General features: G+C 37.0%; 1 protein-coding gene across 1 annotated transcript in view; it reads left to right on the forward strand.

The window, feature by feature from the left end:
* Nucleotides 1-1,462: 1,462 nt before the first annotated feature.
* Nucleotides 1,463-23,800, forward strand: part of PIEZO2 (piezo-type mechanosensitive ion channel component 2) — a gene marked incomplete at both ends in the record, with an annotated part of 51,320 nt that continues 28,982 nt past the window's right edge. Inside the window, 11 exons of the mRNA XM_010184822.1 lie at nt 1,463-1,706; nt 2,893-2,989; nt 4,797-4,956; nt 5,286-5,375; nt 7,981-8,102; nt 8,904-8,975; nt 12,867-12,970; nt 15,008-15,106; nt 17,549-17,660; nt 19,363-19,428; nt 22,625-22,791. Of these exons, the coding sequence (XP_010183124.1) occupies nt 1,463-1,706; nt 2,893-2,989; nt 4,797-4,956; nt 5,286-5,375; nt 7,981-8,102; nt 8,904-8,975; nt 12,867-12,970; nt 15,008-15,106; nt 17,549-17,660; nt 19,363-19,428; nt 22,625-22,791 (1,333 nt within the window). The remainder of the gene's footprint in view (nt 1,707-2,892; nt 2,990-4,796; nt 4,957-5,285; nt 5,376-7,980; nt 8,103-8,903; nt 8,976-12,866; nt 12,971-15,007; nt 15,107-17,548; nt 17,661-19,362; nt 19,429-22,624; nt 22,792-23,800) is intronic.

The following is a 23,800-nucleotide window of genomic DNA, read 5'->3' on the forward strand; positions in this document are numbered from 1 at the left end:
CTCCTGAACAGCCTATATCCACCCATAGTGATGGGTGATCCCACTCACATTGATGAGTGATCCCACTCATCAATAGTTACTGTTAAAGGAACATCTAATATTATAGTCATTTTTTCTGGAGAAACAGCGACAGCACCATTTCCAGTTCACATTAATATAGTGAAGACCTGTTCAACTGATCTCTTCTGCTTCTTTATTTTTGTGTGTAGATTCTTTGTTAATGTTTTATCACTCAAAACCCAGTAGCATCTGTAAAGTCATGACATTTTTAGATTTCACAGGCAGTAGTCCATAAATTTCTTAAATGTTTGTGGGGAAAAAAACAAGACGGCTTTCTTGTTACCTTTCCTTAAATGCCTCTCTGGTTGGCTTCAGCAAGTGAAGTGTATAATACAGGCCTATAAATATAGGACTATAAATACATACTCCTCGAAAGTTCTAAGCCTGAGAACATCAAGCAGCAGGAGCCTTTTTATGTGGCTTCATGCAGTGCATTTAGTTCATTTACTCCTTACATGGTTTGGCTTAGGTATATGTGTAGTCCTGTAGTGCTGTCTCCCTGCCTGGTTTCCTGACAAATCTAGTTTTGCAGCCTGGGTGAACAGATCCTGAAAACACAGTCACATCTGGAATCAAAACACTAACTGTGGGGGAACTAAAAATTAGTTGGTTTTGCAGTGTTTAGCTATATGTAGTATTTGGTATTACCTTTGGCAAATATTCTTATTTGAATGCTCACTGAGTCAATATTAAGTCAAGATTTTAAAGAATCTGAAAATACCAAATTGTTTCTCACTAAAATACTGTGGGCCAGGCTGATTTCAGGTAGCTGTGTCTTGTAGCTTCCTGGCAAATGTTTCGGTTAATTCTATCACATTTACATTCCGTAGAAACCTTTTATTCCTCAAAAATTTACAGTTGATCTCTACTGGAGAAAGATATTTTTAGCAGCTGTATTTGAAAACTAGGCTTTTAACCAGACTGAGTTCCCTAGTAGACATCAATAAATACAAAATTGCTTGCAATAGAGTACTGTAGCTGGCTTTTAGTGATAGATTTGCTATAGTGTTGCTCAGACTTAAAAGATTATCTCAGATAGCTTTTAAATTGCATATGTAGCATTGCCAGATAATATCCCTCTATCGTGACGCTTGGTGAGAGCATGTTTTGCCCCCTTTCATGATACGAGGCTTGATCCTGTGTGATGGAAAGGGCCTTGGCTGGGTGTAGCAAGGAGCTTATGCACATGAATGAGCTAGAATTGCGTATTTGAGCCAGACAGACCCATGAATGAGCTAGACTTACTGACCTTGCTGTTAGTTTTAAGCAGGTGCCCAACTGCTGAAATGGGAAGAGAACGCCCAGCATATCTTAGACACAAATGCTGGCCAGTAACATGGGTAGAGGAAGGGTAGCACAGCCCTCAGAAAATGGTAACTTTTTCTCCTTCTTTTACTTCCAGGTCCTACTTAGACATGTATAAGGTGATAATATTTAGTTACCTCTTCTGGTTTGTGCTTACTATAATCTTCATAACGGGAACCACGAGGATCAGCATATTCTGCATGGGCTACTTGGTAGCCTGCTTTTATTTCCTTCTCTTTGGTGGAGATCTGTTGCTGAAGCCCATCAGGAGCATTTTGCGTTACTGGGACTGGCTGATTGCCTACAATGTCTTTGTGATCACCATGAAGAACATCCTCTCGGTAAGTAACTGCTGCCTTTCCTCTGTCCTCAGCACTTTGATTTCATTGGATGTGTGCATAGTGCACTGAGTGGTCATTAAAAATCCTTTTTTAGGAGCACAGCCTTCTGCAAGCACAAAACAGGCTCCATTTTAATTCAGAAACTACAACTACGTGTTCAGGGAATGGTAATTCTAACATTATAGAAACTATACACCCTTGTATTCAGTCAGGCTCTGTGAAAGTTCACAAGCTGTTTTCAAAGGGCCAGGTTCTGATTCCTTTGCCTAGTTAAGTCTCTCCTTAGAAGTCTTCTGAAAATCTCAGTGGAGTGAGAAATGAGTAAGTGCATACCATCAATAAATAGTGCATACTTAATTAAACCTTTTATTTAAAACTAGAATTTTCAAGCCTAGTACTAGATGCAATTGTGTGATGTAATGTATTGCAATTAGTGAAGTTGACTACAAAATTGCAAACTGCACTCCTGTTTCCTTTAGAGCTGGTGTGAAATTCAGGCTAAAACTGATATCTTTGAAAATAAAATGTCAAATTCTTCTGCAGAATATTAAAGGCTTTCTTACATTAGTTAACTCTTTAGAGCAGATTCTTGTAGTGGCACTGATAGGTGATTGAGACAAGCCAGTAATATAAGTATTTTTGAAAGATAAATTTAGATTTATTCCTGGCAATTGCTTTTTAACTTTGAACAGTTTTAGTGCTGGACTGAAAAGAGCAGGCATTTTTCTTTTTACATTTATATAAGTCACTGTACTGAAATAAAATTGATTTATGAGTGGTTTGAATTTGCAAATGTTCTAAATGCTTACATATGTGCTCCATTTTATGCTTGGGGATTCAGTGGAGCTCCACGTGTGTTAACCTTGTCCATGTGTGTTTGCAAGATTAAGTCAGTGATTTATAAAAGTTGCTTAGCTGTCGCACTGCATGACATGCCGAACATATTATCACTTTCTCTACAAAAACACAAACAAATTCCACATACCTCCTATCTCACTGATAATTGAAAGAACAGTCCGTTGGTATTTAACTGTGATATGTGTCACTGGTATACACAGTCTCTCTTCTTCTCAGGAGATATAGCACAACCAATGGCAGTCACAATATTCTCATGTGATGTTAAGAGGTGCAATACTTTTCTTATTTTTATTTCTATGTTTTGTTATATGAAACTTTTATTTTACAGATAGGAGCATGTGGCTACATTGAATCATTAATTCAGAATAGTTGCTGGTTGATTCAGGCATTTAGCCTGGCTTGTACAGTTAAAGGCTACCGTATTCGTGAGTATAGCTCATTTTTCTTCATAATTTTCTGTAAATAAAGAATCACCTTCAAAATCTTCTACCATATTTCAGTTGTGTCCCCTCCTGACATATTGCCTTGTGAAAATATCATACCTGCAAGTTCAGTTGATACAGGTTGGTCCTGTATTGACTAACAAGAAAGAACATTGAAAATATTTCATACAACCAAAGGAGTTACATATACTGAGAGAACTACCAATACCCCCACACATACTCACACCCAGCATTAGCTGTAAATTAATAATCTGGTGATGCCAGCACTTAACACGGTTTCCCTATATATGCAAATGATGTGATACTTGAGGGTATGGTTTCACTGTGCAGCTTGAGCTAAAATGTCAGCTCACCATCACTGCAAGGAGAGGGCACCTCTTCCCAGCTGCAGACTCTCACAAACCCCTTTGTGCCAGATCCTATGTTCAGTTGCTCCGAGGGTATAAACCAGTTCAGGTCACTGAAATGGCAAAAGGCTAAGACAGTATAAAAGTGAAAGTTTTTTGCAGGCATAGTTAGTTTAGGCACTTTTTAAAAATTATTATTATCATGTTTGTGGTGATAACAAGGAGAGAGTTGATAGTGTATGTGGAATGAAGTATGGAGACCAAGATACTTCATCTCTCAATGACCTATTAATTTGGCTCCACTTTGTCCTGATATCCTGGATTGACAGCTTGAAAACACCTGCTTTTTTTCAGTGTTTTTCTCTGGATTTAAAAAACGGTTTCATCCTAGTGAGTCTGCAGCAAAGTTCTGAACTGTCTTCATGTCTGATCCTAATAGATAAGTGGGTAGTAGGGGAAAAGAAAGGAAATACAAAGATGCAAATTCACAAAATAAATGGTGTCCAGTAGTTCTTGTATTACCCAGAACTTTTTGAGCAGCAACAGAAGCTTAGACCCAGGTTTCTGACTCCCCAGGGAATGGGCACAGCAGACTTTGAAGCTCTTGGAGTTTGACCTTCCAGACCTGTTAGACTGGCTTACTTCATTGTAAAGCCAACTTCGAGCTACAGTCTGTCCCTTGAGTCCTCCTGCTCCCTTCTGTAGGGCAGCATAGGCCATTTAATTTATAGTCTAGCTCCACAAAACCCGGTTTTAATTTTTTAATATCCCCAAGGGAACTGTCTTTTAGAGGATAAAGAATGAAAGAAAGGAAGAAACAGCTCAAGCCAAAATCCAGAGGCAGAAGGAATGGGATTTCCTCTCTGCCTGTCTCTTTCTACCCCAAAGGACGCAGTTTTGTGGTTTCAAATATTTTTTCTCATATGCAATGGAAAGAAACATTGAACTGAGTTATGTAGAGGAAAAATAAAAATATTAGGTAGTGGCAGTCAAAAAATTATTTTGACAAAAATAAAACACTTCTTTCTCATGTTGCTAGTGTTCTTAATAAAAAAATGAGACAAAAAATCACTTTGAAATAAAAAAACAAACATGCCATTTTAGAAAATACTGAAATTTTATATATCTGGCTAACCAAAAATACTTTTCCCATTGTTTGTTTTTAAGTACTTATTATGATAAGGTGAATTTGTTTCCAAATAGTTCACTTTTGATGAATTCTTAATTTTCATGGGATATCACATTGTTGGAAGCTTTCCAGTTTGCTGTAAAAGAAAATACATTTACTTCAAATGGAAATGCATGTCAGTTTTCTTAAGAAAAAAATAATTAAATTACCTCAATTCAAATAACTTTAAAGGCTAAGATTGTTTAATTGAGTAATCATTATAAAAGAATATTTTATACAGCAGTCTTTATGCTGATGGTGTCTTGCTTTCCAGCAACCAACAATCTAGATTGTAAGCTGCCTAGTGGAGAAGCAGGAATCATTTGGGACAGTATATGTTTTGCTTTCCTGCTGCTGCAAAGAAGAGTCTTCATGAGTTACTACTTCCTGCATGTGGTTGCAGATATAAAAGCTTCTCAGATCCTAGCATCAAGGTAACATGAAGTTTTAAAAAAATAAATGAAACAGGTCAAGTTTTTCATGGCTGCGGCACTTACTTATTTATGATATGCAGTTCTTTAAGATTGGTTCGAATGGTCCATGCTAAATTCATTATTGCAAACTGAACTCTGACAAAGCACACATGAGAAAACAAATTAATTGAGAATCTGATAGAAGTTAAACTATCTGTCCTACAAAACACCATCTACTGCTCTCATAGCCCTCGTTAAAAGCTGTGAAAGTTGATGTGTTTTGCAGCATTCTCTCAATATCAATGTTTCCTCTCCTTTTTTCCTTTCTTCTGCCCCCATTTCTACTGTAGGGGTGCTGAGCTTTTCCAGGCTACAATTGTCAAGGCTGTAAAGGCAAGAATTGAAGAGGAAAAAAAATCAATGGATCAACTGAAAAGACAGTATGTATTTTATGTATTTATATATATATATACACACACACATAAATATACAACTATTTCATCGATTCCAATATTTGGTATTTATCTAGCACCTTCTTTTATAGAAATGCTGATTATGTTTTGAGGTATGATTTTACAATTACAAAATTGCTCTCTGGGCATTCAGAGATCTTAGATGTACCAGAGTGATGTAGGTTTAGAGTCATCTTTTCCATAAAGACAACATACTGCAGAATGTAAACTTTTATTTAAACATAGAATTGCATTTCTAAGACCAAAGGTTGTGAAGTTGACATAAAGAATCAGAGTGGAATGTACTGACTTACCTGCTCCTCAGTGAGCCTGAAACTGTAATGAAACAGATGTTTCCTATAAATCAAGAGATAATTATTCCTGCTTATTCTGAAGGTTCTTCTAAACCTTAGAAATCCAATGATGGGAGGTTAAGAAGATCAGCTTTTAACTTTTCCACACCTGAGTATCAGAGCAACATGATCATATAGTCTTCTTTTTAAGAGATGATCTGTCTGTGCTATATATTTTCTCTGTTAGAGGACCAGTTCAATTGCAGTTTTGGGTTATCCTATTTTGTGTAATATGAATGCATGCAATGCAGATGAAATATGGGGTGAAAATTCTGTATTTTTTCCTCTTTCTTTCCTTCCACTGTTTATCCTACTGTTCTCTCAATTTGTCTCTCCCCATCTCTAAGGACAGTCAAATGCAAATCCCCTATGAAACTCATGAAAAGGGTAGGCAGATTACTAATCAGAAGTGTGACATGAACCCTGTCTCGCTTGAAAGTGCAAGTCTAGATAGTTAGAAAATAGGAGTCTAAGACACAGGAACTGGGTTAAAAACAAAACCACAAAACCAACAATCAAAAATAAGCAAACAAAACTTGGAAAAGAGAGGGGCCTAGTTAGAGAAGCTGTGGTTAAGAGCCACCTAAATAGCCTGAAATCACTAGGCTAAGGAAGCTGAGTAACATCCTGTCCCTGCTGCAATGGATGACAATATTCTCATCGACTTTACCATTATTAGGATTTTGTTCTGTTTATTTGTATTCTGGGTAAAATTTGATGGATGCCTGTTGCTTCCACTTCATTTGTGGTTCCTCCTCTGGAGTTTGAGAGCAAACTGAAAATATTTGCATTCAGCTTAACTGGCCTGGAGATCCTTTCTCTTGATAGAGCCAATAAGCCACTCTGCTCTCTGTTGGGTGCAGCCAGCATGCTTCTTTAATAACTGCAGAAAGCTTTCAAAGCTCCTCCACTACCATGCATGAAAAGCTGTAACTGCTGTCTAACCAGATCTCAAATCCCGCTCCTGACAGCTTCTTCCATGCTTGCATAACTGAAGAAGCACCAGAAGGCTACAGGGACTGTGCTCCGTACCTGCATGCCTGGGGGTTCCCATCGGATGATGTATGTGGCTGTTACTGGCTCTGCCCTGTGCTTGAATCAGTCTTATCCCAATTGACAGTATGTGCCTGTTCTGGAAATAATTATTTTCTGTTAATTCTGCAGAGGTTAAGAACAAGATGATACTGCTTGCAGTAATGCCAAAGCTAATCTGTATTTCTCTAAAAATTACTAGTATATATTTGCAGGATGTCTGACTTCAACAGTAGAGGGTGTTCGTTTTATTTCATTCAATAATGTGTGTCAGTACTCCATACATTTTAGGCTGGTTAGGATGAATAGAACCATCAGCACGGCCAGAAGTTGTGCTGACTTAACCAAGTTGTCCTGACTGACCTAGCATTAACTTCAGCAACAGATGAATGACAGGGAAAGAAATCGAATTGTCTACAGAATAATAGCGAGTAGCTGAGATGAAAGAGTTTTGCCCTCTGTAGCAGGTGCTTCTTCCCTAACAAATGGACAGATTAATAAAAGTATATAAGTGCATTTTTGTCACTGAAATTAGTGAATCATTTGCTTTTAATCCAGTTATATTGAAAGAACTTATTTGTATTGATTTAATTTTTCTTTACTACCATTTTTCAAACTGTGAAAACGTAGAAGTCTTAGAAGACTAGATTGTTCTAATTTTACAGGATTGCAGGAAGGAGAATTGAAGGCTTGCCTACATCTGGACAAAACTGAACCAGTTTAAGTCTTCTGTGTTTCCAGATCTGTGGGACAAATGAGATCTTAAGGGATTAAGATATAGCTCAAATAGTGCAGGAGCAACCACATCCCTGGTTTAGAGTGGCAAGTTTCAGGAAAACCACTGCATCAGGCAGAAGTCCTTTTTTATTAGAGCATTGTTTGCTGTGTTGTAGCTTCTGACAGCAAATCTTTAATTTTTCAATAACAAGATAGTTGAGGGGAAGTAGGTAAAGCAGTCATGTGGTATCAGGCAACCCAGCTCTCACCGACCAGTGAGTGGACATCTAGGCTTGACTCTTCCAGCCAGATCCTTCAGAGCCATTTAACCCTGTATGTGTAAGAACAGGTTTAATAACTGTGTGGAATGGATATTTCCTTTAGAAATGTTGCTGGGATATGTGTATGCATGGATGTGTTTAACACCTGTTTTTCCTGGTGGGTCAAAAAGGGTGAAGACATGAATCTAATAAGATTCTTCCTTTTGCTAGAATGGATCGCATCAAAGCCAGGCAGCAAAAATACAAAAAGGGTAAAGAGAGGATGCTAAGCATGACCCAGGAGTCCTCAGAGGGGCCAGAGATGCAGAAGGTTTCTGAAGAAGATGATGAAGGTACCATTAGCTATTGTTGTGCTGTAATTGCAGTTGAGCACTATGGACCTAATAGACCTAATAGTTGGACAAGTGATAAATTATTCTTCAAAACTGTCAGCATGTAGCAAATTTGTTAGCTGAGTATCAGTTTGGAGCTTGATTTAGCCAAAAAAATCCAGGATTTTGTACTGCAAGAAGGTTTATAGAAAATGGTTTACTTTGAGGTTACTTTTAGTTGACTTCAGGCTGTTGGCAAAGAGTTGAATAGCAGCAAAGGTTTGCTTTGAATGCAGTCATTATCTACAAACCACAGTGTTACAAATAGGTAGCATCCACATTTTTTCAGCAATGTTTTCTGGATTCTCTGAGGTTTTTTTCAGTCACTGAAATGTTTGTATACTTTTAAATGTTGTTTAAAATGTGGGAACAGATAAAATGATACCTATCTAGTGCCACATTTCTAATGTTGACTTGGGATCAGCATTTACTGGTTTTAAAATTATTGGAGTCTGAAATGTAAGGGGATGTGAGAGGAGGGAAAATATTACTGTCAACTGTGACTGTATGTTTTAAAACACAAAACTGAACTTTTTAGCTATTTTAGAGTAGAATGCTGTTTTAACTGCTGCATAAACCAGAGTATTTCTGCTTAGTGGTCATGTTTCTGAATGATTTTAATATTGAATGTATTCAGTAGATCTGACATCTGGTGTGCTCATGAAATTTTAGCTCTTTTGAGAGAAATTAAAAATTATTAATCAGTATAAGAAACATGTTTCTCATTTTGTAAAATTAATATTTGGACATATTTTATTTTAGGAGAAGCAGACAAAGAGAAAGCCAAGGGCAAAAAAAAGCTGTGGTGGCGGCCTTGGGTTGATCATGCTTCCAGTAGGTTTTCTCAATCATCTTACAAATACGTGGATTTAACCCTTATATCCTTGACCAGAATGAAGGCGTTTCCATGATCTGTTTGTTTTGTGCCTGATTTTATGATTGTGACTTGATAGAAGGCTTGTTTTTTTCAACAAATGATTTCTAATTCCAAATCTTCAAGGACTGAGTTTAACCATATTTTGAACTTCTCTTTGTTGGAGGCATAGCTAGCTCATTATATTGTGGGCATTCTTAGGGAAAAAAAAAATCAAATCAGCTAAACGTGTGCCAAAAAAAGTCTATTTTGGCCTCAAAAGTCTTAGCTCTCCCCTACTGCAAGCACAATATATTTAAAAATGTGAAGGTGAAGATTTGCCAATGCGCTCTAAGATTAGTCATAATTTCTTTTCTGCATATATATATATATATATATATATGTCATATAAAATTTTTTAATGGGTTATCAGTCGTTCTACTGTCATCTGTAGAAATCTGAGTACCACACCAAGTAAGGCAGCAAGACAATTGCAAGGACTAGGCTGTGTATTGCTCAGCTGAATATCTCTGATCATACTTTAATGTACTGTTGATACTGGTTGTTTTGTTATTTCCATTTTTTTGTGTTTGTCTGAGAACAAAAATACGTTCAGGCTTGTGCACAAGAAATGACTCGCCTGGTTCACTCGTATTATTGTTGCATTATGATGTTTTCATTTGTTTGTTGCCCAGTCCAGGCATATGAAAGAGTTTTTCCCTAGATTATGGATTCAGTAAAACAAGAGAACTGAGTACAGTGTAATCTCAAATCAGATATCCTTCTATTGGATCTTTGTTGGAGGAAATCAGACATGAGCTCTTTAATTACTTCTGGAGATTTTAAAAAAATCAAGGGTATAGCACTGATCAGAGTTAAATATGAACATCTACATTATGCCTGCTCATGCAGTTTAAAAGAGTTACTCCAAGTAATACTTTTACACATCTTCATACTGCTTCATTTTACCTCGGTGCATTTATTTATAACTCCACTGTGTGTATTTGCCAACAGTATTTTACAGAATGTTGTATGCTTATTTCTATCAAGTCACAAGTAAACTGTGCCTCGATTTTTATTTTTCTAAAGGGCACACTGCCACTTTAGAGAGACCTATCCCTTTTCAATAGTCTTATGAAAATAAACTTCTTGCCCTGTAGTTTCATTAAGAACAACGATGACAAAACAGATCAAAACTGTAATTTGTGAGTTTTAACTGTAGAATTTCAAGCTATGGTGATTTTAAAGGAATGGGATATGGTCTTTTGTTTACTCACCACTGGTTTTTTAATAAGAAGAACTGCTCAAAGAGAGGCATTGACTTTGGCTTTTACTTATTTCACCCTCATTATTTAATGTTCTTAGGTGGCAACTTGTGTTTTGGTATTTAAACAGTAAGCATTCTTGAAATTATTTACTGCAATAATGCAAAGCCTTGTGGGAAACATCATAGTCCCTGATGAGGCAAACAGTGGTTGCCAGCCACGTGGCTTGCGTCCACACTCATTGAAATGTGGCACTGACAGTAGGTGTTCACAGGCATACAAACTGGAAACAGACTGATATTCCCCATCCATCCTTTTTGAAACACTGCCATAACTGCAGCATTCTGCTGCACGTGGCTTTTCATCTCAGTAAGTGGGTTTGTGGCTGTGGCTCTATATGTGTATATATTGAAGTCGCTCAAGCTTGAAGTTTTATGCCAATTCTGATGGATAATTTAGATTTTTATTATTTTTATACAACTTGTTATAATTTTATTATACAGAAAGATAGCTCATTTTATGTATCATATGAATTAAAACACAGTCATGAATTTGGACCTGAGTAGAACAGACAGGAAACATCAGTGAGGGTTTGCTCATTGACACTTGCTCACACTCTCCCTTGCAGGGAGGTGCAGTTCCTCCTGTCCTTGTGGATTACTTATGGAGCCCAACAAAGATCAGCAGAGTTAGGGCCACATGCTTCAAGGTCCTCAGGTTCTCCTGGGGCACAGAGTTGTGTCTACTGTACTGCAAAAGGTGTTGCTCGCAGCTGTCCTGGGGAGGTCTTTCCCTCTGGGCACAAGCAGATGATGAGATCATGCTGACTTCTCCTGCATGGCTCCCCATCTGCCTCTTCCTTCTTATCCACAAGGAAAGCCTGCAAGTCCCTTTTCTTTGTAGGAGAAAGTCACATTTTGCAGTAGGAGAAGGGTCTCCTAAGTCCAGTCTGGCCATGAATTATCTTGCTAGTAAAATCTGGTCTCTTTAGTAATCCCTGCAGGTGACTAACACACTTCTTAATCCATTTTGATGTGTGCAAGAATGCATTATTGCTATTCAATCATACCTCCCTCTTTAGCTGTAAAAGAGGCATAACTGCTATGTTATAGTGTCCCCTCAGACACACTTTAACCTAAAAATTTTGGAGGGAGATCATTATAGATTTGTTTTCTGCCAGCTCAGGCATTTCAAGTCTGACTGGGTGCTACTCTGAGGTTTCCCCTAGATGTCAGACCTTATCCTGCTGATCTTCTGTGTGTACAATTTCTGTTGCTAACAAGAAGATACTTCTTTTATTAAAGAGAACTGCAGACTACTGGCACTTAAAATACATTCATGTCTTTAATGTATTTTAAATGGGCATTCTTAGAAGGCCCTGTACCAAATAATTAATTTGCTTGATCCAAGAAATTTCCAGACTATCTTTTCACCTCAGTTCAACATTAGAACTGCTGAAGTGGACTCTCTGTCCCTCTGCATGGCATTCATTGATGTTAAAAGTCATAACTGGGCACATGAGGCACAAAATTCCCTCTGTGAGGGAGTTTTAGGTGCTGAAGTTATGACCTAGTAGAGTTCTGGCAAATTTCACAGTGTGCTCACCCTGAGGTTTCTATGGTAGTTAGAGCATCTGTGTAGAATTCAAGGTATGATTGAATTAAAGCAATTGTTACTTTTTCAGAAACCTATAATGAGGGTTAAATATAATTTTCAATATAAATATGTATTGCTCTGTGTATCCAGATTGTGTGACATTTCATCTAAGTAACTGTTCCTTTAAATATTTCAGCTTAAATGTGGAAATTATTTACCAGCTTTCACTGCTGGATGTAATGCTGTGATTTTGATTTTTCTCTGGCTCATTACTTTATTTTTAATTTCTTTTGTTTCCCTTGTTCGTTCATGTAGGCCTGTTACCATCTGAGAAATAAAAACATTGCTTCTGTTCAAGGATATAAGGCCTAGCTTATTCACTCTGCATCTTTACTCTATCACGGTTTCAGAATCTTTCTGAATCCATGGGCAAAAAATTGAAACTCATTTGTGATCACATTAATAGAATCCAAGTGATTTGTTTTAAACAAACCAAGGTTTTCCCATTACCTAATTAAAGCTTAAATGTTTGAAGAAAGCATTAACCAATACCATCCCATTCCATAGTTTAAAGGATGTCTCAGTATTTTAAAGAGAAGTTCTGCATTTTTTTGTCCAGTGGTACTGTTCATTTAAATTTAGTTACTTAACTGCTGGGCTTTTTTTTACTCCCTCAAATACCAGTCAGTTCTCAATTAATTTAGACTCAAATACCATTTTTTCCTAAAAAAAAGTAACCAAGTAAGTTGATATACTTCAAGATTTTTCTTTACACTTTCTGCTCATAGTGACGTTTTCTTTGTATAGTTCTTGTATAGTTCTCATTCATGCCCAAAGTATCACAGACTAACATCAAATAAATTGCCTGAGACCTTTTAATCTCCTGCTTCTTCTCTGTTTTCACCTCTCCTGGTTATGAATTTTTAAATGACTGGCTGGCTGTTCATAGGTCTCGGGGCAGTTGAGAATAGAATTTTTCAGAAAAATAAGAAAATATTTTGTTTCACTTAGTGGTCAGAAGTGGAAATTATTATTTGTTTGAGACGGATAGTGAAGAGGAAGAGGAAGAGGAGAAAAAAGAAGAGGAGGAGCCTCGAAAAAAATCTGCATTTCAGGTACTTTATGGTAATTTGCTTTCTTGGTGACATCTGGAAAACAATGTAGGCTTCTCATAATGCAGGCACATATGTTAAAGCAGTATCTACATATAAAGTAGACCTGAAACGTATTGGAAATTAATTTCTTGCCAATTTAAAATGAAAGTTTTCCTGTTTTAAGCATTGCCAAATTCCTGCAAGAACTATAGTGAAATTATATCTTTATTCACTTATGCCTGAGGAAAACAAAAATACAAAAACAAAGGTTAAGAATCTGAGCTTTACTTTTTCTGCATTGCAATAAAGACAAGTGAACAAGCTGGCTTGCCTCTAGCACTGCTGTACAATGCTTCAGTGGTTGTCTGTTTTGGAGTAGATGTTATCATTCCATGAAGAAATTATCACCAAAATAAGTGACTTTTCATGGAAAATATATACTTTAAAAAAAATTAATTAATTATTGGTCCTAGTGGAGGACCAGAGAAATACATCCTTGGGATGGAAAGAGCTTAAATGTTAAAATTACAGAAGGAGACCGCATCACTTTCTCTCCTTTCTTTTTCAGGATGTTGTTAATTATTATGTTTGCATTTTAAGTGACAGACTGTATTGAAGTAAGAGTATATTGTAATCTTAAAAGGATAGGTGAAGTTTCCTAACTAATTTCCTAGATATAGACTGGCTGATGTTAGACAGTAGCAGGTATTGAATCCACTGGCTTAAATTAAGAATTTGGGTGAAGAAGTTAGTGAAATACTCATGCACGTGGGATTGCTTTAATGTTCATAAGATTAAACTTTGACTTGAAGAATTTTCAGAAATCCTTTTGCTTTAGTTTACGGACCTTTTTCAGGTCTGTAACTTTAAAAGCTTAAGCAAATGGGTAGCTTTTTGCAGATGAGTATTGCCATCCAGATGCATTGTTGAAAGCCCAGCCCAAGGAAGAGCAAGCAACTGCCTCCATGCTCTTCCATTCCTTACACCAATAGCTTTCAAATAAAGCTTCCCAGATGACATTACTGAATTACAAGAAGTATTTTATTTAATTCATTAATACAATGTGCCTTTAATTTATATACTTACATTACATTACCAACTGATTACATTTATTAAACTGCCTGCATGATAATGACATGGAAAGATTTTTTCCTGACCTTGAAAAAGGCAAAACAAACCTGGGTGAAAATTAATGTGCTAAGTAAGTTATATTTTCTATTATTTGCATTAATTTTCTGTATATTTTGCATTTAACCCGCCTTGGACCATAAAGATGGCTCATGAATTTCTAGGTCATTTTTCTTTCTGGTTTTCCTGCAGTTATAGAGGAAGGTTTTCATTCTTGTTTCTGCTGATTTTTTAAAAAATTGGTGACAATTTTTTGTTCAGATATGCTGGTGCTAAGCACTGAGATTTTAAACAGTTCTAAACTTGAGGTCAGAAACTAATAAGATTCTTTCATTTACTCTGGGTCCGGGTTTTTTTGTTCATTTTGTCTTATTTATTAAAGCTCAGTCCTGAAACTACTAATCTGAGGATGGAGGATGTGGTCTTTATTTCAAAATTCTGGTCAGACATTCTGTGTAGGCGGCCAGTTCTACAATATGTGCAACATGAAGATGTGGGATGGCGTTATGTAGGAGGGGAGTTGTATAGAATGGAAAAAAAATTGGTTTTGTTTATGAAAAGTTTGTTCCTCATTTGGTCATCATCCTTTATTGAGCTTCCATCACCATGCACATGGTCTTAATAAAAATACCATCAAAATGAACTTGTTTGTTGTAGAGCCTGCTAAAGAATTATTTTTAATTGTTGATTTTTCTTCTAGTGTAAATTGTGTGCAATAGTCACTCTAAGGGTTAGCTTGTTTAATAAATAGAGAATGCACACAGTTAAGAATCATTGAAATTTTATTGTGAACATCACAAATTATCTTTTTTCATATTGGACTTTATGTGAATTCATTCTTAATAATCTAGATACAATCATTTAGTAGATACTTTTTATTAATATTTTCTTGTTTTCTACTAATTGCTCTTGCTTTGTCCTTCTTTATAGAGAGCTATTGGGAAATTTGCTTCAGCCATTATAGCCTTGCCAAAGTCTGTCATTAAACTACCCAAAACTATCCTTCAGTATTTAATCAAAGCAGCAAAGGTACTTGATATTTTGTGAGTGCTCAGTGTGTGACCCATCCCATAGTTCCCGATGTAATGTATGCCTCTGTCCTTGTCTGCATTTTTCCTCTTATATGAATGATTTTTAAAAATGACAGCCAAAGCTTCATTCCTAATAAATGCAATGCATTTCATGCTTTTGGAGTGGTCAAGCCACAAGAAAGTGGTCTTTTTTCAAGTGCAACCCTGGAGAGAAAATGCAGACCCAAATTCTCATTTTCTTCTGATACTGCTATACCAGATGGTCACATCAAGTTGCGTGTATCTTATGGACACCGTGGTAGTTGATCTCAGAAAGCTGGTAAAAGGTTTGTAAAACACACATTGGGCTCTAAATCCCTTTTTAGCTCTCTACTTTTCTGGCCTTCATCATAACAAAAAAGATTTGTGCATCTTCTTTCTTGTCCCCCTTGAATACATTTAGCATTTCCTACCTTTGAGCACTATGTATCATTTTATACTCCATATATGTAACATGATATTCGTAAGGAGTGAGCATTGCAGATTGAGCGTACCAGCTCCAAAGCCTAAGAGATTTAAAAGTTTGTCCATTTAAAGTTTTTCCAGTGGTAAAAATTCTAAGGCAATACATAGGTATGCCCCCAGTCAGCTCTTAAGATATCCACTGCTTAGCATAAGTAGTTACATTAAATTTATTAACCAAATGCCTTTGCTTCATTCTAATCTTCTACCCTCTTCCAAGTCTGCCTTTTACCTCTAATTTCGTTATTGACACTATGGCTGTGGCTAGCGTACAGTTTCTCAGCTAACTGATCAGTAGCAGTTGTTGACATTTTCTAATTTTCAATAAGTAATACAGTATTAATTCACTTAAGGATCATGATTACCCCAGACCTTCATTAGAAAACACCTATTACAAAGCAACAAGAAGTCAGTGCCTCTGATCCCACATGTTTTCTCCTGTGTTGCTTATTTTGAACAAGTCAGACATATGAAAATAAATGTACAGACCCTGAGAGATTTGGAAGAGGACTTTCTTATCAACAGTACCAAAATAATTTCCTCTCCATTTTTGTATACATTCACAAAACAGGACAAAGTATTTTTGCCTTTTAAATTCCTTTAACGTCAGTTTACCAGTTTTTTAAAAATGCTGTTAATGTTCCAAAGCAATTTGTGTCTGCAAATTTTAAAAATATAAATAAACCAAATAGAAATGTTACCATTCTGTCCAATGAGGGACAGTTCCAGCTTCACTGAGATACACGCATGTTGTTTTCATTGTTTGCATGTTTGTCTTGAGAATTAATAGAGCTGTTTTGTTACTGGGCTTTGTTTTCACCTGCATGCCTGCATCTGTGTGCTCCCCTGCCCTGTCTCTGTTACCAGCCTGTGTTGCTTAGAAATAGAAGACAATGCAATGCCAGTTGAAGATGATTACCATTTTTCAATGCAAACCATAAAAGGAACAAAAGAACATCTTTTGTCCTAAAGAGTTGTGGAGAAGATACAGTTACTTTGGTTTCTGTTATTCACATTTTATGTCTTATACGGAAAAAAGATATGAGTCTTACTACTGTTTTTTCGGTAACCTTCCTTCACAGCTTGAGTGCAGAAATATTCCACAAGTTACTTTTGGGTAACATTTTTTTTTATTATTTTTTCCACTGCTATAGCATTTATAAATATTTTGGGCCAATTCCATGCTTCTTGTGGTCATACAGGTCAACAGGCTGTTGATCTGAGTGAGTGCTGTAAGCAAGATTTGGCCCTATAAATTCCCCTTTATATATAGGTAAGTATTACTGTCTTCATTTTACAACTGGAAAAACAGTAGCAGAAGGATTCATAAGTGACTTATCTGAAGCAACAAAGAGAGTCATTGTCAAAATCAGGATGAAATTTGAGGAATTCCTGACTGCGAGGTTTGGGACTCTGCATAGATAGCAAATCTCTAAATGTTGCACTGGGATCTGCAGAGGGGAAAAAAAGTACCTACAAAAATGTACAAGCACAAATATCTGTACTGGGATATCACTACATCTTTTGATGCTTTAGTTAGTTGATTGCAGCACTTTCTCTTAAAGTTTCCATTACTCTGCATCTTGCCTGTAAAATGATAAAGTAGAAATACAGAATTAAATGGAGAGATTCAGGTGAAGTAGCCCATATGCACAACAGGGTATTAATTCCCAAAGTTCAGAGTGTGAATTTTTGTGGGTTCTAATGAAACTTGGTTCACCCACAAGTGTTTTCACATTTGGTTTTATGCTCACAAAAATAGCACATGAAAACTCAGCAGATCTGCAGGGAAGGTGTTTGATTTGGTATTCAAAATATTTCCTTACCCCTGCAGATCTGAATGCATTTGCTCAAGTTATATAGTCCTACTTGTGGCTTATTCTATGGCTTACTCTCAAAATCTGAAGAACCTTGAAATAAATTAGTTTGTTCCTTCCAGTTCGTTTATCAGGCCTGGATTACTGACCCTAAAACAGCGCTACGACAAAGGCGCAAAGAGAAGAAAAGTTTTGGGAAGGAGGAGAAACGAAGGCGAAAAGGATCTGGGGATGGTAGGTAGACTTTTATATTTTTTTTTAAATAGAATCCTAACTAAATTGCCTGTTGTTCCTGCTAGTGAAAGGCAGCTGAGTTTTAGAGGTCAAGTGTTCTCAATTCTGGCTAGGAACTGGCAAAATGAGTTTGCCTGCCCCAGTTCATGACAAGACCAGCCATAGCTACATTCTTGCATTCTACACAGTGCACACTGGGGGAGATAAAGGAGAAGAGGGGATATATGTGTTTTCCATAGAGTTGCAAGACACATGCTCCAAACTTTTGCCAAAAAAGAAGACTCGACACATTGCAGAGAACATCAGCTATATGAAAACATGTATGGAAGTAGAGTTTCTTGCAAGAGAAAGCCATAACCTTGTAAAGGCGTAACTTTAAAAAGCCAATAACCTGGTAGTTAACAGCATTTTTCCAGAATATGGGAGTGTTAAGTGCCACGTGTATGACCAGAATCAGGCAGAGAAAGGACATTACCCTTTCATTCCCTCACCTCATAAAGAGGTTTATCGTACTTTCCAGGTTTTTCTAGGATTGCTCAAAGTCTTTCATTTTGATGATAAATTCATGTGTATTCCCAGGGAAAGTTTTGCATGTGACAGACTTATGTTTTATTTCATGAGGAGGTTCCTGAAGAGCTGTAGTTCAAGCAGAGCTGTAAGAAAAATTCAATTAAATAGCCACATATTATTTCTTTTTGCCATATTTCCTACATGGTTCCCTAAAGAAGCTTGAGTTGATACATGGGGAAGAATATCAAGAAATGTTTTTCACTTTCCGTGCTGTGCTCACTGAGGAATCCAAATATCCATGAACTCCTAAATTCACATTGAATTCAGCAGGTAGCAAAAGGAAAACATATAAATGTTAATAGGGTTTTACTGGCACTGTAAAATCAGTCATGGTTCTGAAAATAATCAGTTTATAAGTGGTTCATATCTCTTCATCTTTTGCTCCTTTTTTAAGCAAGAAAAGAAAACGGAAATTCAGAAGCTTTTCTGGTCAGTATAGATGGGAATGAGGGAGTCCATTCAGACTGAATGGGCTAGACTTTTCCTCCATCTGGCAACTTCACCCATCAAAAAGAGGGAGCTTTATAATCTGACTGCTGCCACTGAAGCTCTAGCTGCAATTTTTTAATATTAGATAGAAGGAGAGTCATTTTGCTGTCCTTCAGTTCTGCCTACAACTCTACATCACTCCTCTGCTATAGGCCTAATTAAAAGCATATGGTTGTCTCAAACCAACTCTTCTGCTTCATTGCAACATGAAGGTCCCACTCAATTCATTCAGGTTTGCTGGGTCAGGGGCAGGAGGAGATCAGAGCACAGATCAGGTTGCCCTTTCTAGAAGCTGAAGAAATGAGCTCAAGTGGGAGCCAGTGGAAGATGAGGCTGCTGAGGGCAGAAGCTGTGTCATTGCGAAACTTCTGGGTTTACACCAACAGATAACCTCGCTCAGCAGCCTATCTAGTGAGAAGGAAAACCACTGCAAAGTACAAAAGAGGGCTAGTCATCCACGAACACCTTCACTGGCAGGGTTGTCCCCTCACTTGAGTAATGGAATCGTGCTTTCTGTTAGTAGTGGCAGGTGAGGAACCAGTCACTACTGATTAGTAACTGTAGTGTTTTCTACCTTGAATGGCATTTACACCCACACTTCTGTAGGTGTAACACTCATTGTTTCGCTCATTGTTTTCAATAGATGGTACTGATGCAGACTGTGAAGACAGTGAAGAGGAACCTGTCAAGAAGAAATCTGATGGTCCAGGTACGAAGGCAGAAAGAGGGTTTCTCTGCTGTTAAAATGCAGTTGTGACTGGTGGCACAAGCAGTATATCATAGAGACAGCATTGCAGTGATCCCAGGCTTGCACAAAAGGCCAAAAAATCCACTCTAACCTTTGCAGTGAGAACTTCCTAAGTTCTTTCATGTTTTCAGTTGCCAGATTTCCAAGTCCTGAGCATAAGAACTTCTACTCCTCAACTATTAGCTACTGCACTCACTCTCTACACACTTCAGTAAATACACCTACAGGCTCAGACTTGATCATTTGCAGTGTATTTTACTTCTAGAACAACTTAAACCTAAGCTTAGCTTTCAGTCTTGATTGCATGCAGGCCTGTGTTATATTTTCCATTGACTTTGAATGTCTGAAATGTTATTATTAGCACAAAACCCCTGTGGTTTTCAGTGTGTTTTTGCAAGCTTAATATAATGCTTTTGTCTGGTACTCACCCATTCAGCAAGGTGCAATAATCTCTAAAAAAATGGAATTTTCCCGATCTTACCCATTCTCATTCACTTAAGGGTGCTCTGCACAACAGGAGAAATGCCAGCAGTTTGCACAGTCTTGCCCATATTGAAAGTTTTCCTACAAAGAAGTGTAATAGATCATAAATCTAAGCTTAGCTTTTTTTTTTTAATTGGAGTAAAAGAAGAAAATAGATTTTCCTCTTAAGAAGTCTTCATCGTGGCTTACCTTGAGTGAGACTTTGTTTTCAAAAGCTATTTTTCTTCTCTATTTAAAATCAGTTCCTAGAGTTCCAGATAGAATTGTATCCCTGTGGCTCACACAGGGATGAGTGTAGAAGATGTTACAGGATGTGGGAGATGTCATTTCTTTCTCAAAAGAGCAGTGGTCTCAAATAAATGAGTTGCATTGCTATGGGCGGGGACTGGGGTGTGTGGGGTGGATTTTAAGGACTTTTTTTATTTGTTACTTACTTGCAATGCAGTTACCTGTGTTAAAACACTGAAGTGAATCACCAAAACACATCTCTAGGGAAATACTGCTGGAGTTAGGGAAAGTGAAGGAGGTTTATTATTAATTTATATTGGTAGTAGTCAATTTAGTCAATTTAGGGTGCTTTATATTTTCATTGAAATATTTTGACGATTCCTAGGTATAATTTGTTAAAGAAGATGGTTGGAATAATTAGGTGGTAGTTGTTAATGAAGCATTATCATCATTATTAACCTTAGACCTAATCATGTCTCATACTCTCAGCCAGAGCGAAGCCACCTCTGCATTTGACCCTTTAAGTGAGAATAACGGTCTCTGCAGAAAAGAAAAAATTTTTCCCTTTTTGAAGATGTTTAGATGCAATCAATCCCTAAAAGATTATTTTTAAAAAGTTTTGGAGACCAGCAAAGCTGCCAGAACATCTACAGCATCATTAAAAATGTATACTAAACCACCTTCATCCCAGAGAGAAAAATGACCTTTCAGATTAGACTGGAAGTACTTGGCAAAGCACTGTGGTGAGACTATGGAATGCTAGCAGTGGTCAATAATAAAGATAATTTTAACCTGAGAGCTGCAATTCTCCTGAAATTGGTAGCAAAACCTATGTATTAGAGAGGAAGAGTGTGGGTTAAAAAATAACTTTTTTTATGTGGTATATTTTTGTGTATGAGTGCTCTGTTTTCTTTTAAACTATTCATAATATTATCTGAAATTCAAAGGAAATGAATGCTGCTTGAAGTAAGAACAACCTTACATTGAATTACCAGTGGCAAGATTTCCTGAGCTTCAAGACCTGCATGTTGAATTACGAGTAAATAAAATTTAAGTAGATAAATCATAAACTGTCTCCAATTCTTAGTGACGTAGAAAAAGCCTAAAAAAAAGCAAAATATTATTGAAATAATTCGTGTGTGATCTTTTCTAGGTGATCCTGCTCTAGCAGGGGGGTTGGACTGGACGATCTTCAGAGGTCCCTTCCAACCCCTACCATTCTGTGATATTACAGCTTCACCTTTGCGGTCTTTGTAAGGAGCAAAGTGCACTCCACAAAGTTTTGCATGCCATCTTGTGGTACTGCTAAGAAGTGAAGTTGTTGAAAGCATCATGCTTTAGTGCATAGGTTGGGTCCTTAGTATCTACATCAAACATTTTGTCCTTACATGGCACATTATTGACACATATCTATTGTTTTCTAGGCTGGTTATTCTAACATTAATCTTTATGGCTAGTGCTCTGGAATTTGCAACCCAGCAAAGACAGCTAGCTCTAGAACTGGCTAGCTAGAAAGAAATGTTTTAGTATTTGTACAACGCTATGTAAGAACTGTGGTGTGGCGTGTATGTTTGTGAGTGAAAGAAAAATAAACCAGAAGTGCTGCTTTTTGGGTAAGAAGTGCAGTTGCTAATGCTAAAGGAACTACTGAAATGAGAAATGAACTTTTGACTGCTGTGTTGAGTGAAAAAAAGCTACTATTGTTGGTATAAGCCCATAAGCCCTACTCATGGGAAAGTGTACTGTTTTGGAAAAATGGTGCAAGAGTAATGTTTCATAGCTGATTTTGATGATTTTTCCTACTTGGGCTAGTTGATCTGAGATCACTGATGACACAGTGCAGCCTATTTAAAAAAAAAAAAGGCTTTGGAATCAGTAAATATAGAGAGGTGTGTTTAGGTGGTTGGAAAATCGGGAGAGATTCAAAGACTGTTTAGGCAAGTTAGACTTTAAAACTTACCTAATCAAGGTTTAAGAACAAAAGGCAAACTCTGTGCAGAGAGAATACATGCAGAAGTAGATGGGTAAGGGGTTCAGCTCAACACGCTGGCTGAGCAGCTGTTGAGATCACAGGAGCTGAGGATGTTGATGAATGCCTCAGATGATGAGGATGTCTCAGATGCCCAAATCTTTGAGTTTCAATTTGCAGACCTGTGCATACAGTGTCTCTCTAAAATCAGGGACTGTACGAGTAGTGATTGCAGGACCAGGGAGCTGCAGAGTGGAAAAGGGATTCCAGAGGATAAGCCTCGGCATGCAGGCAGGAAAATGGCCCAGACAGCCAAAAGGCCTTCAGGCATGTTCAGATATTCCTTATGATGACAGGGTCCTGCAGCCTGGATTATTGTCATTATACAATAAAGGAAAAATGAATCTAACTCCAAGCAGAAATACAGTGATATATATTTGTGTTCATTAACACTCGCTTGCTTTTCCTCTCCCTTAGATAACATCATCAAGAGGATATTTAATATCTTGAAATTCACTTGGGTCCTTTTCCTGGCAACACTAGACAGTTTTACAGCTTGGCTTAATTCCATCTCAAGAGAACACATCGATATCTCCACTGTGCTAAGAATTGAGCGCTGTATGCTGACCAGGGAGATTAAGAAGGTAATGCCTCTGGTCTTTTTTGTCTGCTAATGTGACTTCCAGCTCAGTGAAAACTGAAAGATTGTCTTTTCAGATCACTGTGTTAAGGAGAAAATTTATAAAAATCACCTTTATACATGCACTTTAAGAATAGGTTTGGACTGTTTTATAAATATATAAATAATAAATTTCTTGACTTATTATCTGGAAACAAATCAAATTATTGGAAAAATAATTCTTTGAGAGGCTTTTTGATGACGTTTACCTATTCTACATGAGTACATTTGAAAATTAACTTGAGTTATTGTACATTATTATTCTGATGGCACCTTCTGTAATCTTACTTAATATTTAACAAGCATGAGTGCACTACTGGTTTGATGGTCAAAAACTGAGCCTTCATAATACACTTTTTCAGTATTAATCAGTTCAAGTCCACCCATAGAGACTCTGTGATAATCATGGCATAGTGAATTTACTTAATTTGTTAGACTTTATACTTTTTGTCCCATGCCATCTCTTTCTTCCATTTCATCCTTCCTATAAAATTCGTACTCTGATAGTACAGCAGTGTAGTGGCACTCCTTTTTGCCCCAGGTCTCAGAAGTCCCTGCTATTTCAGCATCCTCACTAAAAATCATATTATTCTTTCTCACCGCCCCTGAGTTTTTAGAGTTTTTAACATTTATGCAGAACCCAAGCTAACCTGCATTTTTATGGCCATTACTTATTTGGGACCTTATTTTGATAATTCTTTGCTACTTCTCACCTGAACTATATTGAGTTCTTCCTATCCTTTGTTCAAATTTTATTTACCTTTTTATTTCAGTTTCATGTTGCCAGCAGCCTGATCCTATTTTGGTTACAACAGAGCCCGTATATCCTTGTATAGGCTGGTATATCCTGCTTCAATCCTAGATCTTCTGGTACTAGGGCTCCTTCAAAGAATTTGCCCTCAGCCAATAGCTTTAAACTTCAGGGTTTTTTTACTAGGATCTTTCTCTCCTGTCCTGTGAAATATTGGTACACA

The sequence above is a fragment of the Mesitornis unicolor genome, unplaced genomic scaffold, assembly GCF_000695765.1.
Source record: "Mesitornis unicolor isolate BGI_N332 unplaced genomic scaffold, ASM69576v1 scaffold32145, whole genome shotgun sequence".
Classification (NCBI taxonomy): Eukaryota; Metazoa; Chordata; class Aves; order Mesitornithiformes; family Mesitornithidae; genus Mesitornis; species Mesitornis unicolor.